Source organism: Mchenga conophoros, linkage group LG3 (assembly GCF_057382185.1).
Source record: "Mchenga conophoros isolate Kocher_MC1m ecotype Shallow Benthic linkage group LG3, M_conophoros_male_GT1.1, whole genome shotgun sequence".
NCBI lineage: Eukaryota > Metazoa > Chordata > Actinopteri > Cichliformes > Cichlidae > Mchenga > Mchenga conophoros.
Genome location: NC_140528.1, coordinates 80,595,521 through 80,623,092, shown reverse-complemented (window position 1 = coordinate 80,623,092; position 27,572 = coordinate 80,595,521). Strand labels below are relative to the sequence as shown.

Here is a 27,572-nt window from a genome sequence, read left to right as displayed (position 1 = left end):
ACTGCTGGATGAGGCCACTTACACCACACCAGGGCCTTAGTTGCTATTGAGGCCACTTACACCACACCAGGGCCTTAGTTGCTATTGAGGCCACTTACACCACACCAGGGCCTTAGTTGCTCTGGCTGAGGCCACTTACACCACACCAGGGCCTGTGGCTCTTGCTCAGGCCACTTACACCACACCAGGGCCTGTGGCTCTTGCTCAGGCCACTCACATCACACCAGGCCCTGTGCTTCTGGCCGAGGCCATCTTCACCACACCAGGCCCTGTGCTGTTAGCTGTGGCCATGTACAACACACCAGGCCCTGTGCTGGTTCCTGAGGCCATCTTCAACAATCCAGGCCCTGTGCTGTTGGATAAATGCTAAACTGAGCCTTTGGGTTAGGGTATTATGCAAACATGCAGGTAGGGTTATAGGATTGTCTTAGTAACTTCACGTACTTGCCACCTAATCACTTGAATCCATAAAATGGGGGGGGGAAATTAACCAAAACAATGTTGTAAATCAAAGGGCTACAACTGATATGTGAGACAGATAAAGTCATGCAAAAATATATTGCTAAACCATTGCTGGTTGTATAATATTTTATATCATGTTTATTTTCAGTTTCAGTTAAGGTTTAGAAAATAAAATTTAGTTGAGTTCACGATAAATATCAGTGATGAGTATTTGGTAACTTTAACTTTAATTGTTACATTCCTTTATCATTAGCATTAGCTTTATTTACTATAGCCCACGGTTGTTTTATATATATATATATATATATATATATATATATATATATATATATATATACACATTTAAATCCCGTACTGTATGATGTGTATTTCTTGTAAACCACTTGTCTGTTAAGATAAATGTTTTTCTGCTTTTGTTTGCTTGCGTGGATAAAACACAATATTTCATTAAAGTCAGCAACATCTTATTGAGCTGGTCTGGTTGAATTAATGTATCGAAGTTCTTTCATTTGCACAACTGTAGCGGTTCTTCCTAACTTGTCCGATGAGTGGCAGTGTAACATCAATTTAAATACCACCTATAAATCCGTAGAAGAAGAACGCTGGACTCTATGAAATGACGAAGACCAATCAGATTCTTAAATACTCGGAAATAACGCCAGTTTACATTCTGGACGCTGTTGAGTTTGGCACGGGTGAAAGGTAAGTGTGATTTTATCTTGAAAGAAACTAAAAATAAACAAATGGAAACAACTGACGGTTTGGTTTTTATCAAACTTTACGTTTCCATGAAAAGGCGGCATATTTTCACAGCGACGACAGCACAACTGGTAGAGAATGAGTTGGATACTTAATACGCTAACGTTACCTTCATTATTTTCAGCTTTTTAAGAAGGCGCTATCATGGAGAACAGCCTGTCCCGACTTCTCGTTGGACTCTCTGTCCAGATCAGCCGCAGTGATGGTGAGCTCATGTTGCATTAAATCCGTTCGTATTATGTGTTTTTGTACTTCCCGTGTGCGGTGAGTTTAACTCAGGCATGCTTTTTTTTATGTACGTGAACTAGGTCGAGTCCATTCGGCCACCGTGAAATCCGTTGACAAGTCCACAGTTATGGTTGAGTGGCATGAGAGGAACATGTGCCGTGGAAAGGGGGTCAGTAATGTCGTAACTGAGGTGATATCAACCAAGTATACATTAAAATATCCCATATGCTGAGTCTGCTTCTTCTTCTGTGTTTTAGATTGATCTAAGTGAGTTATGTATACTCAATCCAGAGGTTTTGGACCCTATAAATTCAATCACAAGCTCAATGCCTGACCCATCGACTCATGTTCCAGAAAAGGTGAGTGCTAGCCTACATTGTTTTTTCTCATAATTTATTACATTAACCTTGCTGTCAGTCACCAGATGACAGGTTAGTTTCATCCTAAGGCTGACGTTAAAGTTGCTGCTGATGCCATTTTTAAAGTGGTACACAATCTGCAGACTCTCTCACCGGATGCTCCTAATTTTATTCTCGGTGATTTTAACAATTGTAATCTTAAGAAATCACTGAACAATTTCTTTCAATATGTCACTTGTCCTACAAGGCATAACAAAACGCTGGATTTGTGTTATGGACCAATTAAGGGGGCATACAAGTCTGTGGCCGGACCTGCGCTAGGTTCTTCGGATCACAATGTTATTCACCTCCTCCCTGCTTACAGATCTGTGATTAGGAGGGAGAAGGCCTGTGTGAAGCGGACTAATGTCTGGACAAAAGACAGTTGTGTTGCCCTTCAGGGGTGTTTTGATTGCACTGACTGGTCCGTGTTTCAAGAGAGCACTTCTGATTTGGATGAACTCACTGATGTGGTGTGTAGCTACATCTCTTTTTGCAAAGACTCTGTGGTTCCAGTCAGAGAATTTAAGACTTTCCCTAATAACAAACCGTGGCTCTCTAAAGATATTAAGGATCTGATTCTTAAAAGGAAAATTGCTTTTAACGAGGGAGACGTTCCCACTGTGAGAATATTGAGGAAGGAGGTGAGGGCTGCAATAAAGATTGCCAAGATGAGGTATTGAAATAAGATTGAGGCAGAACTCAGCAGTAACAACCTCAAAAGAGCTTGGCTTGGTATGAAAACAATGGCAGGGCTACAGACGAAAGGTAAAAGCAGCATTACCTTAGAGGGGTTTACCTCTGACAAACATCTGGCAGACAGTCTTTTTTTTTTTTTTTTTTTTGAAAATATTTTTATTGAAAAAAGAAAACAGTACTTGCAGTTACCGAAATACAATCAACCTTTCTTAATTTTCCTAAGTAAATTAACATAGGCAATACCTCTAGACTAGCAAAATAAGAGATAAAGGGTTGCCACTTGTGAAAAAATTTGGCTGTGCAACCTCTCAACGTATATTTAATTTTTTCAAGTTTTAAAAAAAACATGACATCTTTAAGCCACCGGGAAATAGTAGGATACTTAGCAGACTTCCAATGCAACAATATTAGACGTCTCGCTAATAGGGATGTGAAGGCTATAATATCCCTTTGTGTGGAATCAAGTGTAAGTGAGCGAGCAGGAATCCCAAACACAGCAATCAGAGGACAAGGATGAAGAGTTACCCCAAGAACAGTTGACATAATAGCAAAATACCTTGTCCAGAAACCTTGTAGCTCAGGGCACAGAAAAAACATGTGGCTAAGGTGACAAGGAGAACCATGGCATTTATCACATTTATTTTCCACTTCTGGATACAATTCAGAAAGTCTAGACTTAGAGAAATGCACCCTGTGTATGACCTTAAATTGAATAAGTCCAAGACGAGCACAGGAGGTGGAAGATCGTATCCTCGTTATAGCCCGTTCCCAAGACTCCTCATGTATTCGAAATCCCAGTTCTTCTTCCCATGTACGCTTAAGCTTAACATTAGAGTGGTTACTAAAAGACAGAATAGCATCATAGAGTTTCGAAATGGTTCCTCTGTGATGAGGAACAAATGATAACGTAGTTTCCCACTGCTGTTCTGGAGGTAAAGAGGGGAAATTTGGGAAACACTTAGCAACAAAATTTCGAATTTGAAAATAGCGAAACAAATGGGTAACAGGGAGATTGTAACGAGAAGACAAGTTGGGAAAACTATCGAAAACACCATCCACATATAAATGTTTGAACTGTTTTATACCCTTGTCACACCACACTGAAAATGTCGAGTCCAAAAGTGAAGGGGGAAACAAATGGTTTTCGCTTAGAGGACCCGAGGAAGACGGCATTACAAAATTAAAGTGACGTCTAAACTGAAACCAGATTTTGAGTGTGTTAAGAACCACCTGATTATCAGTGTACAGAGAGGGTCTCACGGGTAAAGAGGAATAGAGCAAAGCCGGTAAAGAAGAGCCCTTACATGATGATAGCTCCAATTTACACCACGAGGAACCAGAAGATTTTAGCCAGTAGCAAAGTTTATGGATGTGAGCGGCCCAGTAATAGACTAAAAAATTAGGTAATGCAAGTCCTCCACTAAATCTGCATCGCTGCAGCAAAGTTTTAGAGACCCTAGGTGGCTTCCCTCCCCAAATGAAAGAACCAATAATCTTGTCCAGTGAAACAAAAAAATGTTTCGGCAAAAATAAGGGAATTGACTGAAATAAAAATAAAAATTTTGGTAAGATGTTCATTTTAACAACGTTAATCTTACCAATTAAAGAAAGGGGGAGATTACCCCATCTTTGAATATCAGATGTGACCCTAGATATAAGAGGAGACAAATTTGCTGATTTAAGGCCAGCTAGAGAGCGAGTCACGTTAATCCCTAAGTACTTAAACCCAGACGGACTGAGACGAAAGGGTAGATCGGACTGTTGAAGTTGACGTGCTGCCGTATTAACAGGAAAACACTCACTTTTCCCCAAATTCAATTTATAACCTGAAAACGAACTGAAGTTCTCCAGAATACTTAAAACAGCAGGGATGGAGCATGCGGGGTCAGTCATATATAATAACAAGTCATCCGCATACAATGATACTTTATGTGTAATTCCATTACGGATGATTCCCCTGAATACAGAAGAAGATCGCAATGTAATAGACAGAGGCTCGATGGCAATGGCAAAGAGTAAGGGAGACAAAGGGCAACCTTGACGACAACCACGACCCAGCGCAAAATAATCAGAGTAAACATCATTAGTATGAACACTGGCTTTAGGGGACGAATAAAGAAGCCGAATCCAGGAAATAAATTTATCACCAAAACCAAATTTCTCTAAAACTGCAAACAAGTACTCCCACTCCACCCTATCGAAAGCCTTTTCAGCATCTATGGCAGACAGTCTTAACAGTTTTTACCTTCGTTTTGAGAACTATGATTGTTCTAGGCAGACCAGCACACTGAGGGAAAAGACCATCACTCCCCCATCTATTTGTATTGATGAGACAGGGGTAACTAATCTTTTTAGACATACCAAAAGCAAGAGTCCTGGACCTGACAACATCTGTGGACAGGTACTGAGAACTTGTGCTGATCAGCTGAGTGGGATTTTTCACTATATCTTCTCACTTTCTTTAGAGCTACAGACTGTGTGCTGTCCTCGCCCTGAGTCTCTTAGTTTCACCAGCTAGACAGCGAGATAACGATGCTCCAATAACCAGACTTATTTTCCTTTTTGCGCTGATTTATTGAAGAATGGCCTCTGACCATTGCCTTCTCTTTGACCATCGTAAAACTGAAAGTACAAAATACTGTATTAGCTAACTAACATTGTAAACTATCTTGTTACCCTCTTACTGCAAGCTAACAAGATAAAACTTTCAAATGTACAAATTATCGTACCATTTTTACACAAAACAAAAGAATAATTATTTTATCGACACTCATACTTACAGACATATCTTGTCCAAGGCAACAACATTTTAAGGTCCGTATCAGCTTAGAACGATAACATTACGGTATCACTTTCCGCCATCTTTTATTTCTTCTTCACGTTCTCATTTTTTTCCTTTCCCAAAGTAACCGAACCCAAAGCAGCCACTAGAGGGAGCTCTAGGGCAGCTTACAACTATAATATCCGATTTAAGTTATAAAAGGCAGAACACTCCCCGCCTGGTACAATATAATTGTGCCACTAGAACAAACTTTTCTAATAAACATTTTGAACAGTTTAGGGCTATTTCAAACACTTATTTATCACTTGATAAAAGCAAAACCATATCAGCGATGGGTCTCAAAAACACTTTTTCATTTCCATCTTTCACAGTCTTTACTTCTGCTTTTCGAACCTTATTGTCCTTGCTCTCAAATGTTCTTACAACTTTTCCCATGGACCAGTCATTTCTGTGTGCGAGAGCATCTTTCAATAACACAACATCACCAACTTTTATGTTTGTTTTATCATCAGTCCATTTTCTCCTTTGCTGTAGTGTTGAAAGATATTCACTTTTCCACTGTTTCCAAAAAGAGTCTGCCAAACACTGTACTTGCTTCCATTGCTTTGAGTAGAGGTCTGGCGGTCCAAAGCTTCCTGTTGGTGCAGATAATGCATTGACCTTTTGTGTAAGGAGCATTGCTGGAGTGAGAAGGTTTGGTTTGTCTGGATCTGTTGAGACTGGTACAAGTGGTCTTGCATTCATTATTGCCATTACTTCTGCCATGAATGTACTTAACACTTCATGCGTTAGTTGGACATGTACGGCTTTCAACAGAATACCATCTAGGATGCGCCTTGCTACTCCAATAAGTCTCTCCCACGAGCCACCCATGTGTGACGAGTGTGGGGGATTAAACAGCCATGTGCATCCTTTCTCTTGCAGGTATGAGTTTAGTTCTGTGTCCTTGTGATCAATTTGCAACTCATTGCATGCTCCAACAAAATTTGTACCTCTATCAGATCTGAGTATTTGAGCAGGTCCACGGATGCAGAAAAATCTCCTCAGCGCATTGATGAAGCTGGATGTTGACATTGTTTCAATGAGCTCAATGTGCACAGCTCTCGTGGACATGCAGGTGAAAAGCACAGCCCATCGTTTACTGTCTGCACTCCCTCCTCTGGTGCGACGTGTGGTGACCGTCCAAGGTCCAAAGACATCCAGTCCTACACTAGTGAACGGTGGCATTGGTGTCAGCCTGTCCACGGGTAAATCTGCCATCTTTTGGGTCTGAAGTCGTCCTCGAAGCTTTCGACAGAGAACACACTTGTAAATAACAGAAGAGACGAGCCGTTTACTGCCAATAATCCAAAATCCAGCACCTCTGAGCGCTCCTTCTGTTAGGTGACGCCCCTGATGCGCTACCTTCTCATGATAGTATCTAATAAGAAGGATGGCTATATGATGAGCATTTGGGATAATGAGTGGATGTTTCTCATCTTTTGTTAGGTTAGCAGGTGCCAATCGACCTCCTAGTCTGAGGAGCCCATCTTCATCAATAACTGGATTTAACCTTTGAAGGCAGCTTTGTTTTGGAAGTGGCAGATTTTCTTTTATGCATCTGTACTCTTCTTTGAACGTTTCACTTTGTACTGTGTGAATGATGAACTTTGCTGCTTTAGACACTTCATCTGTGGTGTTAGTTTCACTGAAACACTTCCAGCCTTTACCTTCTGTGTTTGTTTTCTTGAATGATACTGCCACACGCTTTAGTGATGCAATAGTGCGACACAATCTCATCCAATGAAAGAATCTTTCAAAACGGCATGGCTCTAGCTGTGTTACTGAGGCTTTGGTAACAAAACTTGTTATATCAGGTCTGATCTCTGCATCTGTGTCAGGATCGATCAGTGTGAAATAGGGCTGCCACAAACGATTATTTTGATAGTCGACTAGTCACCGATTATTTTTGCGATTAGTCGACTAATCAGATCATCATCCATTGGACGTACAGCTTATTGCACCAGCAGCATCTGGTCTTATATAACTATCATTAGCTTACAGCTTGAAGTGTTTGTGCTAACTAAAAATAAAGACAAGATGGTAGTTTATTAATTTTTAATGAAATTTGCAGATTGTTTCGGTGAAGTTTAATAAACTCCTTGCTTTCTAAAATATAACAGGACACCGGAGTATATTCTCCAGCATCTCACACTTCTGATAATCAGCTGTCTGCTTGACAGTTTTAGCTGTGCAAAAACTATACCTTTAATCTCAGCCAAACCGATTTACTCAGGAACAAATAAAATACTGAAAAAAGCCAAACAATAACATTTAAGTTATCTAAGTGACTTATATATATGTTTAACCTGACTAGCGAAAGACGGCGGTGGGTTTGAAAACGATTTGCCGGGAGTCCGGTGTTCTCACGGCTCTAGTTAGCCTTGCCCCCGCCTAGCTAACGAGCTAGTGGGTAACAGACGTCTCCGAAAACGTCGGAGCGCTTTTGAAAATATGCGGTGTCTTGATAAACTGAGCAGATATTTGAGGTTTACACAGCTACATTCTCGCCTGAAAATATGTTAAACGTTTATTTTGTGACCCAGAAAGAATAATAAGAGTAAAGTTAAAACTAACTAGCTGCCGCCATTGTTGACAACTGCGCTGGGCTGCGCTATGAATTCTGGGACACAGCTTCTTCTTCTTCGGGGTTTAACGGCAGCTGGCATCCTTGGACATGCAGTGCTGCCATCTTCTGTTTCAGTCCGTTATTACACTCTTAAATCCTACTACTCATTCCTGCGTCCTTTGTGATCTTACAAAGCTTCAAACGATGCGTCGACTATTAAATTAGTCGTCGACGATTTTAATAGTCGACATAATCGTGACTAGTCGACTAATCGTGGCAGCCCTAGTGTGAAACTATCACAGTGAGACTTCTCTATGTCGTGTTGTGTCAAAAAGGAAGGACCACTAAACCAGTTTGTAGAAGCCAATGCAGAAGCTGCAATTGGTCTAGTGGCTGTGTCTGCTGGATTGTCACTAGTGGCTATGTAAAACCACTGTGCTGGATGTGTAGTCTTTCTGATTCTAATCACTCGGTTAGCCACGTAAGTGTAGAACCTCTTTGTGTTGTTGTGTATGTAACCAAGAACAATTTTACTGTCTGTGAAAAATCTGACAGTGTCTACTTCAATGTCAATCTCATCTCTAATGAGTTCGTACATCTCTACAGCTAACACTGCTGCACATAACTCCAATCTAGGAACAGTGTGGGCGGGTCTTGGGGCTACTTTGGACTTGCCCATGATGAAACCTGTGTGCCACTGACCTTCACCATCAATAGCTCTCAGATATGCCACTGCTCCTATGGCCATGGTGGAGGCATCTGAAAATATGCACAGTTCTTTTTTTCACAGCAATGGCCTGGGAGAACGAGAGGTAGCACCTCGGTATCTGAAGCCGCTGAAGATCCTTCAATGAGCTTCTCCATCTGCTCCATTCATCTTCTCTTTCTGCAGGAAGTGATTCATCCCAGTCCTTTTGCTCTGAGGTCAATTCACGGAGAAGAGCTTTTCCCTGCATTGTGATGGGTGACACGAAACCCAGCGGGTCATACAGACTGTTAACAGTGGCCAAGACACCTCTCCTGGCGAACGGCTTTTGTTCAGTGGTGACGTGAAAGGTAAAACAGTCATTTTTAAGATTCCACAGTACCCCCAAGCTCCTTTGCAGGGGTATGTCGTCCAACTCTAAATCCAAGTCTTTTAGATCCTTGGCTCTCTCGGCAGCAGGAAACGCTTCCACTACTTTGTGGTCATTAGAAGCTATTTTATGTAGCCTTAAGTTTGACTGTGCCAGCATCTTTTGAGCGCTTGTGAGTGTCTCAACAGCTTCTTCCACTGTTGCTGTGGATGCGAGACCATCATCAACGTAAAAATGTCTCATTACAAACTGCTTTGCATCATGTCCGTGCTTTTCTTCTCCCTCAACTGCAGCACGCCTCATACAATAAATAGCCACAGCTGGGGAAGGGCTATTCCCAAAAACATGAACCCTCATTCTATAGTCACAAATACCTTGGTCGGGATCATTGTCTTCATACCAAAGGAATCTCAGATAATCCCTATGATCCTCTCTCACTTCAAAACAATAAAACATTTGTTGCACATCAGCTGAAAATGCTACAGGCTCTTTCCTAAAATGCATAAGGACACCTAGTAGTGTGTTATTTAGGTCAGGTCCACTTAATAAGACTTTGTTAAGGGACTGTCCTTCAAATTCTGCACTTGAGTCAAAGACTACTCTCAGCTGATTAGGTTTTTGTGGGTGGTACACACCGAAGGATGGCAAGTACCAGTGTTCTTTGTTTGAGTCCAAAGGTGGAGCGACTTCTGCATGGTCATTGTCCAGCATGTTTTGAATGAATTCGATATATTGTCTTTTCATTTCAGGGTTCCGGTCCAATGTCTTTCTGAGAGATTGGAGGCGCTTGAATGCTTGCTCTCTGTTACTCGGAAGCTCTGGTCTTGGAGAGCGGAATGGCAAAGGCGCCACCCAGCTGTTACATTCATTTTGATACACCTCCTTCTCCATGATGTCAATGAAGTCTTTGTCCTCTACTGACAGTGCTGGTTTGTCATCATCTTTTGTCCTGTCAAAAACAGTTTCTCCCAGTTGATTGGTGTTTGTGTTTCCCCAGTCCTTTTTGGGGTTAGGTGTGGTGTTTAACTGGTCTTTGATTTGAAACGTGTTAGGACATGGGCAGAGGTAAGAAGCACGGCTATTCTGAAGAATATGTGTTTTGAGAACACTCACACTAGGGGGCTTATGCGTCTTCCCCATGCAGGCTTCTCCAACTATAACCCAGCCTAAATCCAAACGCTGCGCGTAAGGTGTATTGTGTGGCCCATTGATTCTCTCTCTGACTTTGTGTACCTGTATAATGTCTCTTCCCAAAAGCAACAGAATAGGTACTTGTTCTTCTACAGGAGGTACTTTTTCAGCTATCTTCTGTAAGTGTGAGAACTTCATGGCCACTTGTGGAGAGGGAATCTCTCTCCTGTCGTCTGGAATCATGTCACATTCAATCAGGTTTGGAAGTGGGAGCTTTACTTTACCATCCATTGACTCAATCATGAAGTTTACTGCTGTTCTGCCGACATTATCTGACAGTCCTGAGCATGTTCTGAGCTTGTAAGTCTCTGAGCGTGTCTTAATATTAAAGAGCTCAAAAAACTGAGACTGAGCTAGTGACTTGTTACTTTGTTCATCAAGCACTGCATACATCTTTCTAGCCTGTTCTTTTTCACCTTCTGGATAGACTAACACAGGACTTATTTTTGAGCACGAATGTGGGCTATCTTCATCACCACAGACTTCTGTGCATTTGGAAACAACTGAGGCATTTGCATTATCCTGTGTCTCCCCGCCATCATCTTTATCAGCTCCAGAGCTCTCAGCTGGAGCAGGGGGTGGACCTGGATGTAGCACTGCTAAATGCCTGTCGCTACCACAGTCCATGCATTTTATTTGAGCCCTGCAGTCCCTTGCTAAATGTTGAGTAGAGCCACAGCATTTAAAACAGATTCTGTTCTCTTTTAAAAATGACTTGCGCTCATCTATGGGCTTTGCTCTAAAACTCTTGCACCTTTTAAGAGGGTGAGGCTTCTTATGTATGGGGCATACCTTGTCAGGGCTTTCTATAGGCTTGCTGTAACTATTTTGAGGTGAACTAGTGTCTGTAGGAATGTCCGTTTTGTGTACACTAATCACTTGCCTGTTACTGCCTCTGAAGCTTTTCTCCTTCTTGAAGCTTGTGTCGGCAGGAGGTGTGATGACAAAGCTTGGGTCGTTTCTTATTTTGGCTTGTTGTCTTACAAACTTTGAAAAGACACTGAAAGGGGGGAAAACAACTTTATGTTCTTCTTTGTACTTTGCTCCTGTTGCAATCCATTTTTCCTGCAGTCCATATGGTAACTTTTCGATAATGGGGTTGACTCCGCGAGCTGTGTCCAAATATGAGAGGCCTGGTAGGTATCCTCCATCTTTTGCACATTCTATTTCCTGCAGAACGTCACCCAGCTCTCTTAACTTTGTGTTGTCTCTGTTGTTTAGTTTGGGAAACTGTTCAATCTTTTTTAACAGTGCATTTTCTACCACTTCTGGAGATCCATAACATTCCTCGAGTCTTTGCCACACAAGGTTGAGAGCTGCCGCTGGATTAAAGACATGGACTGATCGGATTCTTTTGGCCTGGTGACCAGACTCAACTCCAAGCCATTTGACCATTAAATCTAGCTCCTCTTGAGCTGTAACATGCAAGTCTTTAATAGCACTTTGAAATGATGCCTTCCACGCCCAGTAGTTTTCTGGGTGGTCATCAAACTGCAAAAGTCCAGTACTTAACATTTCCCTCCGTGTCAGGTACCTTGTAATATCCTGGACACCCTGTGTCTCTGTTGATGTTTGAAGAGTGTTGTACGGATAAGGTTTGGGGGAATCCAGTCTCTCTCTCTGTTGTGTTTGGAGTTCCACTTTAACATTAGCCTTTTGAGCACTGTGTGAGCCGTCATTGTCTATATCTGCATTCATAGCCATTTCGCATTGTTCACGTGCAGCTTTGTGGATCTACTTTTAATTTGAATCCTTCAAGGCAAATATCTGAGTGTTTTTGTACATACTCTGCTGTGCATTGCTTTGGACTGGCGGGTGGTCCCACCAATGGATAGCGCAGTTCACTTTTTGAGAGTCCCTCCTCTTCTTCATAAACTGCAACCTCTGCTTCTGCAACTGCAACAGCCTTTTGGCAGCTCAAAACATGTAAATTAGCCTCAAGTTCAGTTTTTTGTTTCATTATAGCTGCTTCTCTTTCTGAATACGCCAGCTGTGCACGTGCAGCCTCTGCTCTTGCTCGTGCTTTAAGTGCTGCAGAACTTGTGGATGAACGCTTGGATGTACGCGAGCGTCTAGACTCCGCCTGTGTGTCTGCGTTGCTTGCATTATCCTTGTTCTCCATATCCTCTGCGTTGTGCACTTGTTTTGTTTCTCTTTGGTCTGGTGTTTCTTCCTCTTCTGGAAGATCCAGTTGATATTGCTTTCCTGACCGTAGACTCATAACTGATGTGCTGAAAATAGCTCCTCGTGGTTGTGCCCGCTGCGCTAATGTCTTTTTACTATGCTGTCCTCGCCCTGAGTCTTAGTTTCACCAGCTAGACAGCGAGATAACGATGCTCCAATAACCAGACTTATTTTCCTTTTTGCGCTGATTTATTGAAGAATGGCCTCTGACCATTGCCTTCTCTTTGACCATCGTAAAACTGAAAGTACAAAATACTGTATTAGCTAACTAACATTGTAAACTAGCTTGTTACCCTCTTACTGCAAGCTAACAAGATAAAACTTTCAAATGTACAAATTATCGTACCATTTTTACACAAAACAAAAGAATAATTATTTTATCGACACTCATACTTACAGACATATCTTGTCCAAGGCAACAACATTTTAAGGTCCGTATCAGCTTAGAACGATAACATTACGGTATCACTTTCCGCCATCTTTTATTTCTTCTTCACGTTCTCATTTTTTTCCTTTCCCAAAGTAACCGAACCCAAAGCAGCCACTAGAGGGAGCTCTAGGGCAGCTTACAACTATAATATCCGATTTAAGTTATAAAAGGCAGAACAGACTGTACCTAAAATTTGGAAACATGCAATCATTGTTCCTGTTGCTAAGGGCAGTTCTCCTAAGGCACTGAATGATTTTAGGCCTGTGGCTCTGACTTCTTTAGTGATGAAGACATTTGAGAAGATAATTAAGAAGGAGATTTTAATGCATGTTGAACACCATCTTGACCCCTTCCAGTTTGCCTATAGAGCAGGGAGAGGTGTGGAGGATGCTGCTGTCACACTCCTGCATCTCTTGTATAAGCATCTTGAGGCCCCCCACACCCATGCAAGATTATTATTTGCTGACTTTTCATCTGCATTTAACACAATTCAACCCCTCTTACTTGCTGACAGCCTTTACAATCATTTCAAGCTTGACACTAGTCTGGTCTGCTGGGTGACAGACTTTCTGACTAATAGGTCACAATGTGTGAGGGTAAATCATGTCTTTTCTGATGTGCTCTCCTCCTCTACTGGATCACCCCAGGGTTGTTGCCTCTCTCCCCTTCTGTTCATTCTGTACACAAATGAGTGTCGCAGCAATTTCACAAACAGACACATCCTGAAGTTTGCTGACAACACAGTGATCGTCAGTCTTCTAGTGGGGGACGAGTCAGGCCATGGACAGGTTGTAGATGATTTTGTGAATTGGTGTGATGAGTCCTTCCTTTCACTTAACGTGTCAAAAACGAAAGACATGATTATTGATTTTAGGAAGTCCTCTTCTAGCTCATCACCCACTATCATTAAAACTGCCGATATTGGGATCGTTGAGAGTTATAAATATCTAGGTGTGGTACTTGACCATAAACTGTGTTTTGAATCTCATGCTGATGCCACTACTAAAAAAGTTCAACAAAGACTGTTCTTTTTAAGGAAAATGAGATCTTTTAACGTCTCATCTGAGATGTTGTCCTTGTTTTATAGAAGTTTTATCAAATCTGTGATGTCTTTTTGTATCGCTGCCTGGTTTGGTAACCTGACGGTGAAGAATAAGAATCGGTTGGGACTTCTGGTAAAAACTGCTAGCAAAATTTCAGGGCGCTGGCAAGATGGACTTTTGGCCATTTACAATAGAAATGTGCTTAGAAAGGCTCATTCTATTATTAATTGTGTGAACCATCCACTTCACAGTGAGTTTGAGTTGTTGCCTTCCGGCCGCCGTTTTAGAGTACCTCCGAGGAGGACTAAAAGACTCCAGGTCTCTTTTATCCCTACTGCGTCTTGTCTCCTTAATGGCAAATAATTGTCCTTGAATTTTCTATCATTATTATTGTTATTATTGTTTTATAGTATTGTTCTGTTTGTTCTTATCCTCCTGCTGCTAAACTAATTTCCCCTTGTGGGACAATAAAGAAATTGAATTGAATTGATGTTCCTGCTTCCTTGTGTAGCCTCTCCTGTGACATTAAGTTGACCCTTATTTCAGGTGAGGATGCATGTGAGTTGAATTTGAATGTTCAGTAGAAGCCTTATGCTGTATGAGGTGTAATCCAAAAGGAACGCAACTGTAGTTGTAAATGAACACTTCCCATGAGCAAACCTGAAGCAATGCTCTACTCCACACGTTGATGACAGTGGATTAATTCAAATTGAGCATTTTTGTTTGTTTTATAAGTGATAAACGCCAGATGATGATTTTTAAATACATCATCTGGATTTAAAAATCTCCCTCTGCTTTTATACTGTTTGATGTAACTACATGCAGAATGATGTTCTAATAACTTACATTACACATAAGTACACGGTGCTTCTTATGAGAGAGTTAAGTGGCTGACTGGACTGGGCATTATACAGTTTTCTTTCTGTTTTTATTCTGTAGAAATACGAGGGTCGACTGCGCTCCTCTAGGATTCCTGCACCTGCCTCCTGTATGTAAATATTGAGTCTCTGTGTGTGTCAGGTGTAAATGTGAAGTACTCTTGCCTAATGGCTTCTTTCCTTCCAAAAGCTTCTACTACAGCAGTCACCAGAACTGAAGAGTCAGGTCGGCACGGCGTGCATGTTTTTTGTTAAAGCAAATCTAATCTGTCCTGTTTTGGTTATGGGTGCAAGGGCGAGGAGTGACAGTCCTGCAAGAGCTGAACTCTGCTCCCAGATTTTAGATGTACATTAGATTAATGATAACGCACAAGGGATGGAAATCAACACACTTAGGTGTTGGGTGATTGTATATGCATATGCAGCAATGTTTGTTTGTTTGTTTTTTTGTTTTGTTTTTTTGTCTCTTCGTCCTTAAATTCTGCCTGTTGAGAAATAAGATCGTGCTATAAAAAGGACCGCTGATTGTTATCACTGGTTGATCAGTTCATTGGAGAATAAACAGTGCATGTACAGTGGCCTCTAAATCCTTTTTTTTTTTTTTTTTTTTTTTAGGACTTAGAACCATTTTAATGACCAGCACATTAGTGTTTCATATCTTTGTTATTCACTTAAAACACACTTTTCTACCACTGTGGATGTCTGATTTGGTTGTTCTGTTTTCAGAAAAATAAGTGGTGAATTTACTGTTGGTGTCACTTGTGTTTTGCCAGACAGCCTCGTACAGCTTTTTTTTTTTTTTTTTTCTTCTTACCTTTTTCTCCTCCATTTTACCAGTAGTGGCTGTCTTAATCCAGATCAATAATGCTGGTAATAATCAGTCTGAATTGCATAAACTCATATATCAGCAGTTTGACTTGGTTTTGTGTCACTTTCAGTTGCTACTCGGTCCCAGGCTCGGCAGACGTGTATGTTTCAGGCCCCAGGTTCTGTTCAAGGACCAGTCTCAGCTACAGAATCCTTTTCAGCTAACCCAGAAACCATACATCCCGAGCCCCCACCATCATCAGTCCTCAAAAACTCTGGTTGGTTGTGATTTACTTATTCATTTAAAACAGAAAACAAAAAGATTTTTTTTAAAATGCATAATGCATTTTAAAAAATCACAACAGTGCCACATCTGTTTCATTTAACAACATGTTGTTGGTGACCATGCCATATTCATTTGGTTATCTGCAGGGTACAAAGTCATATCATGTACCTGTTAAAATGTATTTGAATAAGTTTCTAAGTACTTTAAATGTATGAAGAAATATTTTGGTCTTTTTCTTCTGTTAAATCTGAATTATATTTGTTTTTTGTCATCTAGTAATTCCGAATCAGCAGCGTAAAAAGAATGATACACAACCAGCGACTTTGCAGCCTTTTGTTCCTGAGGCCATAAAGCAAAATGATGAACCTGAGAAAATGCCTCCTCCATCCACAGTTAGAGGTATGTAACCCATTTTATTGGTATTAGGTGTTAACATCTCATTTATGTGTGTGTGTGTGTGTGTGTGTGTGTGTGTGTGTGTGTGTGTGTGTATTACAGTTTTTACCGAATGCCTAAACACTAACTGTGATTCCTGTAGCACAATTTCTAAAACTAGTCAGACGTATAGCAAAACCACTCACTGAGTGTGCAAAACTAAAAGCACAAAAACTGCTTTGCACTCAGTTTGCAATTTTGTAACACACACTTTGCAAGACTGTAGGCACAATTCACTGCACAACACTCAATTTCCAAATTTCCAACACACTCCTAGCAAAAGTATACACATGTATGGCTATCATTAACACTAATTTGCCAACTGTCTGGCACACTTTCACATGTGAAAACTTTCTTAGATAATTCGTTCACTTTGCAATCAGCCTAAGCACTATAATACAGGTAAGCTGTGTGTGCGGAGTACAATGGTGGGAGCAGAAAGAGTGAGAAGTAGAGGAGGCCGAGGAAGAGGACGTGGAGGTGAAGAAGTAGGATGAAGAGGACGACAAGGACAAGGAGGAGCAAGAGGAAGACGAGGAGGGGGCAGAGGAAGCATGTTCACTGCAGACCACGTAACCCATATAGTCATTATGGCGATTGCAAATAATCCTATACTTGGAAATAAACACTTGTTTGTTTTGATGTGTTTGACTAAACACCAGTACTTGAAGTTTGGATCCCTCCATGCTTATGGATCTATGACAGAAGTATGAGCTCAAACTGACATAGCCTGCCTTGTGCACAGGGAAGGCAAACGCCAGATGTGTTTTGTATTCATACCATCGGTGTGCAGTTGGCGCATTGTGTGCTTAGTAGATGATGGCTTGTGTGCACTGTTTGATACGGAAACACCATTTTTACAAAGGTGTGAAGAGTTAATCTAGCTGTGTTTGCTTTTGCAAGAGAACTAAAATGTTTGGATAATTGGGTGACAGGTTGTTTTATTTGTGTGTAGAGTTTTGCTAAATTAGCCAATAGTTACATAACATGTGCTTAAGCAATCAGAAAAAACTGTAAGTGTGTATATTGTTTGTTTGTTTTTTTCACATTTCAGGCAGGAGGAAACCTGTGGCTCCCGTGGAGTTGAACAAAGGCAATAAAAGGCTCTCTTGTGTTATAAAGCCCCCAGATATGCAAACCAAGAGGGGAAAGGTGAAAGATTTCTTCAACCATTATTTATTTATTTTTTTTATTTTATAATGTAAATTGTTTTAAACATGAGCAAAACTACTCCTCATTTTGTTACAGTACCTTTTGTTTGCTTGTCTTTATAGTTTCTGGAAGGTTCCCGGCCCAACCAGAAGTTCTTTGAGATGATTCAGGATTTCAGAGCGACTTTGGAAATCACACCCTTATCAACTACTGAAACGGTAGGTTTGAACATGGACTTAAAATGTTCCATCCAGAAAGTTTTATTGTAGCTTTGCAAACTGTAGCACAGTCATTTCTCTGCACATCTCTTGCCTTTTTTAAGATTGAGCCCCAAAGGATTTGTGTGTGCGTTCGCAAGCGGCCCTTTAACAAGCAGGGTAGGTCAGGAATAATTTGTAGATTCTCTATTCTATCATCTGAATATAAAGGAGTAATTAAGGGAGAGAAAACAGTTGCCATGTTTATACACTAACTCCGATACTCTTGTGTATTGTAGAGATTAATAAAAAGGAGATTGATGTGGTGTCTGTACCTGGGAAAGGTGCGTTACTGGTCCATGAGCCAAAACACAAGGTGGACCTCACCAAGTACTTGGACAATCAAGTCTTCCACTTTGACTACTCCTTTGATGACACCGCCACCAATGAACTTGTCTACAAGTAACTACCTAATTTTTCCTTTAAGCCAACAGTGGCTCTGATTGTACATTTTCTAACTTACAACTGGGACATTAACCAGTACAATGGAGACTCGATGTATACTTTTATACATGCTGTAATTTTCCTGTTAATGTTATGATGACTAAAATTCTGATTTTCCTTTTAGGTTCACAGCTAAACCTTTAGTCCAGTCCATTTTTGAAGGTGGTATGGCAACATGTTTTGCCTATGGCCAGACAGGAAGTGGTAAGACTCATGTAAGTCTCCCCTTGATCTAAGACTTTGAATAAATTCCACATTTGCAAAATTGTGCTTCAACCCCCCCCCCCCCCCCCAAAAAAAAACCCAAACAACAACAACAACAAAAAACCCTCAAAGTCTTTATTTGTTTTTAAGACAATGGGAGGTGATTTCACAGGGAAACAGCAGAACAGTGCTAAAGGCATCTACGCATTAGCAGGTAGGACCTTAAATGAAACAACTGGATTTTGTACAAAAAACAGACTTTGTCATAATTTGAGTCTATTCACTTCTAGCCCAGGATGTTTTTGCCTACCTCCACCACAGGAGGTATGCTAATTTGGATCTCTCTGCCTACGTCAGCTTCTTAGAGATTTACAACGGCAAGGTAGGAAGACGTGAAGGGAACACCCTTCACTGAGAAGATATCTATTGAATCCACGTGTTCAATTAATCCATATAGCAAACTAGACATTTATTTTTATTTAGGTGTATGACCTGCTGCATAAGAAGGCCAAGCTGCGTGTTTTGGAAGATGAACGACAACAGGTTCAGGTGGTCGGCCTCGAAGAGGTCTATGTGACCTCAGCAGAGGAGGTCATCAAGATGATACAGATTGGCAGTTCATGCAGGTAGTTTAGTATCAAGAATGTGTTTGATGTTTCCTTGTTCATTTTTCTTTGTGCCTGAAAGAGCACAAAAACATATTACAGTTTTTCTCGATTGCTAAAACACATTTCTTGAAACTACGCCTCATATCCTCACAACAGTAAACACAAATCCATAACATCTCACTCAATTTCCCAAACATCCTATTTCCAGGTCAAAATGAAGCTCTACACCCAAAACTATTCACTCCTGCTGAAAAACTTTGCCCTCAGACATCAAACACAAGCCCTCAAAAACACACACACTACAACAGAGTTTTGCACACTGGTACAATTAATTCAAAACAATAGTTCCAAAACAAATAGGTTGCTTATGGTTCTCCCCTTCAAAACCCTTGTCACATGATAAACACAAAAGACGCAACCAATGTATGTACAGTGGCACATTGTCATTCATGTACTATACAGTACAACACACACCAGAAACATTATCCCACCTCAGCATCTTGTCTTTGGTCTGGGTCAGGCCAGAGAATCTCATCCACATCACAGGCTATATTGGCCCCAGCCAGGCAGCGGGGGTAAAATCCTCTTGCATGCCTGATCCACCCCTGTCATGCATCTACTGATATGTCTAGGCAGGCCTCTTCCATGGCCTGAAGGAGGTGAACACGGACATAAGGTTCTCGGTCATACACTTTCCACCGCCATGCCGAAAATAACTCCTCTATCGGGTTTAGAAAGGGAGAGTATGCAGGCAGAAAGATATTAGAAAACCTTGGGTAAACCAGTCACGAACCAGAGCAGCGCGATGGAAGCTGACGTTATCCCACACAACAACGTAGTGAGGCTGCTCTGGCTGTGCTGGTTCCCTGTAGTCCAGCTGGAACATATGTTGTCTTAAACCATCAAGAAAAGCAAGGAGAAGCATAGTGTTATAGGGTCCTAGTACGGCATGGCGGTGGAGTACCCCTCGTTGGCTGATGGCTGCGCACATAGTGACATCCCCCCCACGCTGACCAGGGACATTTACAATAGCCCGATGGCCAATTATGTTCCTCCCCCTTTTCCTTCTTTTGGTCAGGTTAAAACCTGCCTCATCCACAAAGATTATTTCATGGGGAACAGGCCGTCCTTCAATCTCAAAGATTCTCTGCAAAACACATAACACAGTAGAGTCAATCGGTACCCTGAACCACAGTTCAAGAGTGCTGAAATGGCAGCATAAACTGCCATGCTGTGATGGTACACAATACTTCATACAGTATCAAAACTCATACCTGAACATATTCCACACGTTGGTTTTTCACTCTGTCAGAGTTTCGTTCGAAAGGGACTCGGTATGCCTGTTTCATCCGGAATTGATACTTTCGGAGGATGCGGTCAATTGTGGAGAGGCTGATGGCATTTATGCCTCGAAAAAGATGATCATCCTCAATCACTCTCCTTTGAATCTCTTGCAGGCGGATTACATTATTTGCAATTACCATGTTTACAAGTTCCCTCTCTTGCTCCTCCGACAAAAGCCTTAACCTGCCTCCACCAGGTGGTCGTCTCTGTGTCCTACAAAAATAGAAGCACTCATTACTGTAACTGTCACACATTCATTTTACAGGCAAATAATGGAAACATACTGAAACTCAAGACACATAAGTTCAGTAACTTAAACGTTACTGTACAAAGCAGTCTTACTGCAAGTACACCTACCTGTTTTCCTCCCTGAAGGTTCTGATGATGGAGGCAACAGTGAAGCGACTCAAATTTGGTTGTACTCGTTGCCCAGCCTCCCTCATAGTCATCCCATGGACAAGGACATGGTCAACTAAAGTGGCTCGAATTTCATCCGAGACTGACTGTCTTCTTGCCCTTGCTCTTCCCCTTCCTTGTCGCCGTCGTTCTCCACCTCCACCTCCTTCACCACGTCCTCCTCCTCCTCCACCACCTTCCTGTTGTCCTAGACCACCTCCTCCTCCTCTTCCACCACGTCCTCCTCTTTCACCACACCCTCCTCTTTCACCATGTCCTCTTCCTCCACCACGTCCTCCTCCTTCACCACGTCCTCCTCCTTCACCACGTCCTCTTTCTCCACCACGTCCTCTTCCTTTGCATCTCTTTGGATCCATTGTTTCAAACCTGAATGAGCTGACTTTGGCCCTTTTATCTATCCATCGTAGGTTCTGATTGGTGTGTGCTAAATTTTGACTCCTAGTGTTTCCACCTGGTTAATTGTGTGCTAATTGAGCTCAAGCTATGCTGACTTAAGTTAACATTATTGCATGCTAGTGCTTTCTAAATGACTACATGGTGTAAGCACTGTAAAATGTAGGGATTTGTGTGTAGAGTTTTGCAGTAACAGTTCACCAAATTTGAGTCATGTGTCAAAGCAGGGAATAGTGTTTATAGTTCAGGGAAATGGGTGAGCTTTTTGAACAATAGCGTTACGGTTTTGAAATTTTAGTTTAGAGGCCTGGTTATAGTGTTTAAGCAATCGAGAAAAACTGTAATTGCCCATTAGTGTAGGTAGGCAAACTCCAAGTTAGAATCTCACTGTCTTTTCCAGAACGTCGGGCCAAACCTCAGCCAATGCCAACTCATCCCGCTCTCATGCAATCCTTCAAATTGTTCTTCGGCGCAATGACCGTGCTACCACGCTGCACGGCAAGTTTTCACTGGTCGATTTGGCTGGCAATGAGCATGGTACAGATGCCAGCAGCAATGACCGGAGTACTTTAGTTGAAACTGCCAAGATCAACCGCAGCCTTCTGGCTCTCAAGGTAATCGATGGCTGATTAAAAGGCAGAAGTACTCTGTTTTCTCTCCATTAAATATGTCTGCACAGCAACTCAAAACACTGGTGTTTCCTCTCTTGTATCCTGTAGGAGTGTATCCGTTCACTGGGAAAGAACAGTGATCACATTCCTTTCCGAATGAGCACTTTGACCAAAGTCCTCAGGGATTCTTTCATTGGAGAGAAGTCCAGGACCTGCATGGTATGTTACCACACCAAATTTGACTTCCTCTCAGCATTGGATATTTTGAAATCCACATCAAATAAATTTTTTTCTTTGTTTCACAGATTGCTATGGTGTCTCCAGGTATGACCTCATGTAAATATACAATGAACACATTGCGCTATGCTGACAGGTATGTATTTAGCATATGAAGCTCTGAATCTGTGGGCTTTTTGTTTTTTTTCTAATGGGAATTCTCAGTTGCCTTATTGTATGATGAAGCTTCAAACATTTTCTGCAGAGTGAAGGAACTTAATGGCAATTCCAAAGCCAGTGAAGCACCTAAGACACAGGAGCCAATGAATAGCTCCTCAGAAGAGGTAAGCTTGCACAGCATGAATCCAGTTATAACCTGTGTGGAAGTTTCTCAGATTTAACTTGTCACTCTTTTTGTGATGTAGGAATCAGTTTTGGATACCGGTGTGTATGATGCCATATCTCAGGTGGCTGAGCTGGAGGAGAAAGTTTATTCAGAGCTCAAGGTAGAGTTTTCCTAACTTTGTATGTTTTTTTTTTTTTCGTTTTTTTTTTCTTTTTCCAAGATTTAAGTTACAATGTCATTTTATTTTTTTAAATTGGTAATTTCGCCTATTTTTTTTTTTTTTTTACTCAGAGGGCAGGTGACCTCGTACAAGAAATGGGCCAAATCTCATACAACATCGAGGAAGGACTCCCCAATCTGGTTGATCATTCCAAAAGGTTATTGGGTGTGTACCAACCAAAATATTGCTCATTTGTTTTGTTAATGTAATGTACTAAATCTGCTTGCTCATTACACAAAACTTTACCCCTTCTAACACAGCTCCAGCCTTTTTTCTTTTATTTGTTTTTTGTTTTAAATAAAGGTGTAGACTCTGTCTTAAATTTCTATTCTTTTTAATGGCCACCAGGGGGCAATACCTAGGGCTTGTAAAAAGAGTTTTGTTACTATAGAAAGAAAAACAGTTTCCAAACGTGACCTCTCTAAACACTTTCCTGCTGTATTTAATCATTTTTCTCCCAATCTCACCCTGAAAATAATGACTAAGTAATGGTCAGAAATGGAGAATTGTTTCAAGTAGTTTGCCAATGAGCATGCAGTTTGACGGTCCAATCTGCCCTTTTCATGATATCTGATTTTTAAAAGACCAAGATGGTGATGGAGAAAATGGCTTGTATTGAGGATTTAAAAACGAGACAGTGGGTTACATCGGCCAAGTTCATGTTTTGTTTTCTTTCATTTTTTTAAGTGCATTTAAAAAAACAAAACAAAACAAAAAACAAAACAAATGCATAGCTGCCAAACAGTCATCTTGTTTTGTCAAAATGAAATGTATAGCCTGACAAAGGATTAAGAAAGGATTTACATTCATCTGTTTCATCCACAGAGACAGTGATGGCTTTGCAGTCTGCTGTGGATCAGGAGCAATCAGCGAGGCTGAATCACTAAATCAAGTAGAAAACCTTCTCTTCTGAATAACGAGCTGTTTTATTAGAAACTTGTTTGTTCTTACTACAATGAAACAAATATAGTAACTTCTGTGTATTCAATAAAATGTTTTTGAACACTATTCATTAAATATGTGATTTTATATATTTTAGGCAGACAGCTCATTTCTAGTGCAGAATTGGATACATGTACATTAAAAAACGAGACAAGTTTTGGAGGGCTCATTCTTGATGGAATTGGTCATTGAAGTTGTCTATGCACCTCATTAAATAAATTATACCACCACTAAGAATGCAGTAACCAGTTGCATAATGAAAACCTATACTTTGTTTCAGGCGAGTTTCCCGATCAAATGCATGTAACAGTGAGAAACGCACTGTCTTGGCGAAATAAAGCGTTTTTCAACAACTTCATATAAATCGCTGTAACTTTTGATAGAAGACTCAGACAAACATGTTTATGGCTTTATCTTATAGAACTCAATATCCCCGTGCTGGGCAAACAGGTTTTGCAGCCGTTTGAGCTAAGATTTTAAAATTATTCACATAATGAAAACCTATAATTTGTTTCAGGCGAGTTTCCCATTCAAATGCATGTAACAGTGAGAAACGCACTGTCTTGGCGAAAGAAAGCGTTTTTGAACAACTTCATATAAATCGCTGTAACTTTTGATAGAAGACTCAGACAAACATGTTTATGGCTTTATCTTATAGAACTCAATATCCCCGTGCTGGGCAAACAGGTTTTGCAACCGTTTGAGCTAAGATTTTAAAATTATTCACATAATGAAAACCTATACTTTGTTTCAGGCGAGTTTCCCATTCAAATGCATGTAACAGTGAGAAACGCACTGTCTTGGCGAAATAAAGCGTTTTTGAACAACTTCATATAAATCGCTGTAACTTTTGATAGAAGACTCAGACAAACATGTTTATGGCTTTATCTTACAGAACTCAATATCCCCGTGCTGGGCAAACAGGTTTTGCAGCTGTTTGAGCTAAGATTTTAAAATTATTCACATAATGAAAACCTATACTTTGTTTCAGGCGAGTTTCCCATTCAAATGCATGTAACAGTGAGAAATGCACTGTCTTGGCGAAATAAAGCGTTTTTGAACAACTTCATATAAATCGCTGTAACTTTTGATAGAAGACTCAGACAAACATGTTTATGGCTTTATCTTACAGAACTCAATATCCCCGTGCTGGGCAAACAGGTTTTGCAGCCGTTTGAGCTAAGATTTTAAAATTATTCACATAATGAAAACCTATAATTTGTTTCAGGCGAGTTTCCCATTCAAATGCATGTAACAGTGAGAAACGCACTGTCTTGGCGAAATAAAGCGTTTTTCAACAACTTCATATAAATCGCTGTAACTTTTGATAGAAGACTCAGACAAACATGTTTATGGCTTTATCTTACAGAACTCAATATCCCCGTGCTGGGCAAACAGGTTTTGCAGCCGTTTGAGCTAAGATTTTAAAATTATTCACATAATGAAAACCTATACTTTGTTTCAGGCGAGTTTCCCATTCAAATGCATGTAACAGTGAGAAACGCACTGTCTTGGCGAAATAAAGCGTTTTTCAACAACTTCATATAAATCGCTGTAACTTTTGATAGAAGACTCAGACAAACATGTTTATGGCTTTATCTTACAGAACTCAATATCCCCGTGCTGGGCAAACAGGTTTTGCAGCTGTTTGAGCTAAGATTTTAAAATTATTCACATAATGAAAACCTATACTTTGTTTCAGGCGAGTTTCCCATTCAAATGCATGTAACAGTGAGAAATGCACTGTCTTGGCGAAATAAAGCGTTTTTGAACAACTTCATATAAATCGCTGTAACTTTTGATAGAAGACTCAGACAAACATGTTTATGGCTTTATCTTATAAAACTCAATATCTCCGTGCTGGGCAAACAGGTTTTGCAGCCGTTTGAGCTAAGATTTTAAAATTATTCACATAATGAAAACCTATACTTTGTTTCAGGCGAGTTTCCCATTCAAATGCATGTAACAGTGAGAAATGCACTGTCTTGGCGAAAGAAAGCGTTTTTGAACAACTTCATATAAATCGCTGTAACTTTTGATAGAAGACTCAGACAAACATGTTTATGGCTTTATCTTATAGAACTCAATATCCCCGTGCTGGGCAAACAGGTTTTGCAGGTTTTGCAGCAGAAACGCACTGTCTTGGCTAAATAAAGCGTTTTTGAACAACTTCATATAAATCGCTGTAACTTTTGATAGAAGACTCAGACAAACATGTTCATGGCGTTATCTTATTGAACTCAATATCCCCGTGCTGGGCAAACAGGTTTTGCAGCCGTTTGAGCTTAGATTTTAAAATTATTCACATAATGAAAACCTATACTTTGTCTCGGGCGAGTTTCCCATTCAAATGCATGTAACAGTGAGAAACGCACTGTCTTGGCGAAATAAAGCGTTTTTGAACAACTTCATATAAATCGCTGTAACTTTTGATAGAAGACTCAGACAAACATGTTTATGGCTTTATCTTACAGAACTCAATATCCCCGTGCTGGGCAAACAGGTTTTGCAGCCGTTTGAGCTAAGATTTTAAAATTATTCACATAATGAAAACCTATACTTTGTTTCAGGCGAGTTTCCCATTCAAATGCATGTAACAGTGAGAAACACACTGTCTTGGCGAAAGAAAGCATTTTCGTACAACTTCATATAAATCGCTGTAACTTTTGATAGAAGACTCAGACAAACATGTTTATGGCTTTATCTTATGCCATTAATTAATTCTTCAATCTTAAATATGATCAACCTATCTCTAATAATCGGCTATGTACCACAGGCCTTCAAGCTGGCTGTAGTTAAACCTTTACTCAAAAAGCATCTCTAGACCCAGCAGTCTTAGCTAATTATAGGCCAATCTCCAACCTTCCTTTCATATCAAACATCCTTGAAAGAGTAGCTGTCAAACAGCTAACAGATCATCTGCAGAGGAATGGCTTATTTGAAGAGTTTCAGTCAGGTTTCAGAGCTCATCACAGCACAGAAACAGCTTTAGTGAAGGTTACAAATGATCTTCTTATGGCCTCTGACAGTGGACTCATCTCTGTGCTTGTCCTGCTAGACCTCAGTGCAGCGTTCGATACTGTCGACCATAATATCCTATTAGAGCGATTAGAACATGCTGTAGGTATTACAGGTACTGCACTGCAGTGGTTTGTATCATATCTATCTAATAGACTCCAATTTGTACATGTAAATGGAGAGTCCTCTTCACGCACTGAGGTTAATTATGGAGTTCCACAGGTTCAGTGCTAGGACCAATTCTGTTTACACTATACATGCACCCCCTAGGCAGCATCATTAAAAGATATAGCATACAATTTCACTGCCATGCAGATGACACCCAGCTCTATCTGTCCATGAAGCCAGATAACACACACCAATTAGTTAAACTGCAGGAATGTCTTAAAGACATAAAGACCTGGATGGCCGCTAACTTTCTGCTTCTTAATTCAGATAAAACTGAGGTTATTGTACTCGGCCCTGAAAAGCCTAGAAATATGGTATCTAACCAGATTCTTACTCTGGATGGCATTACCTTGGCCTCCAGTAACGCTGTGAGGAACCTTGGAGTAATTTTTGACCAGGATATGTCCTTCAACGCACGTATTAAACAAATATGTAAGACTGCGTTCTTCCATTTGCGCAACATCTCTAAAGTTAGAAATATCCTGTCTCAGAGTGACGCTGAAAAACTAGTTCATGCTTTTATTACTTCCAGGCTGGACTACTGTAATTCATTATTATCAGGATGTCCAAAAAACTCGCTGAAAAGCCTTCAGCTAATCCAAAATGCTGCAGCAAGAGTACTGACAGGGACTAGAAAGAGAGAGCATATTTCTCCTGTTTTGACTTCCCTTCAAACCCAGAATTGAATTCAAAATCCTGCTCCTCACATACAAGGTCTTGAATAATCAGGCCCCATCTTATCTTAATGACCTTGTAGTACCATATCACCCCATTAGAGCACTTAGAGCACTGATCCTGAATCCTCCCGTAGTTATGCTGCGATAGACGTAGGCTGCCGGGGATTCCCACGATGCATTGAGTTTTTCCTTTCCAGTCACCTTTCTCACTCACTATGTATTAATACAGCGGTCCCCAACCCCCGGGCCTCGGTACCGGTCCATGAGTCGTTTGGTACCGGGCCACGAG

General features: G+C 40.7%; 2 protein-coding genes across 5 annotated transcripts; one reads left to right on the top strand and one right to left on the bottom strand.

The window, feature by feature from the left end:
* The first annotated feature begins 898 nt into the window (after positions 1–898).
* Positions 899–23,818, top strand: LOC146580680 (kinesin-like protein KIF2C). Of its 4 annotated transcripts, XM_085267450.1 has the most exons (22): positions 899–1,426; positions 1,530–1,618; positions 1,707–1,808; positions 14,800–14,848; positions 14,929–14,964; positions 15,677–15,823; positions 16,108–16,230; positions 17,321–17,418; positions 17,541–17,636; positions 17,741–17,795; positions 17,915–18,077; positions 18,244–18,334; positions 18,474–18,537; positions 18,614–18,705; positions 18,807–18,949; positions 21,486–21,699; positions 21,805–21,915; positions 22,002–22,069; positions 22,178–22,256; positions 22,338–22,418; positions 22,550–22,643; positions 23,304–23,818. In XM_085267450.1, the coding sequence occupies exons 1-22, from the start codon at positions 1,366–1,368 to the stop codon at positions 23,363–23,365; spliced, it is 2,118 nt and encodes a 705-aa protein (XP_085123576.1). In that variant the 5' UTR covers positions 899–1,365; the 3' UTR covers positions 23,366–23,818. The 4 variants fall into 4 exon arrangements, with proteins under 4 accessions (XP_085123576.1, XP_085123573.1, XP_085123574.1 ...); XM_085267447.1 differs by lacking the exon at positions 14,929–14,964; XM_085267448.1 differs by lacking the exons at positions 899–1,426; positions 14,800–14,848; positions 14,929–14,964 and having other exon boundaries at positions 1,582–1,618.
* LOC146580681 (uncharacterized) lies at positions 19,197–20,833 on the bottom strand. Its single transcript, XM_085267451.1, has 3 exons — positions 20,633–20,833; positions 20,206–20,488; positions 19,197–20,078 (listed from the first exon to the last, which is right to left on the bottom strand). The coding sequence occupies exons 1-3, from the start codon at positions 20,722–20,724 to the stop codon at positions 19,662–19,664; spliced, it is 792 nt and encodes a 263-aa protein (XP_085123577.1). The 5' UTR covers positions 20,725–20,833; the 3' UTR covers positions 19,197–19,661.
* Positions 23,819–27,572: the final 3,754 nt, after the last annotated feature.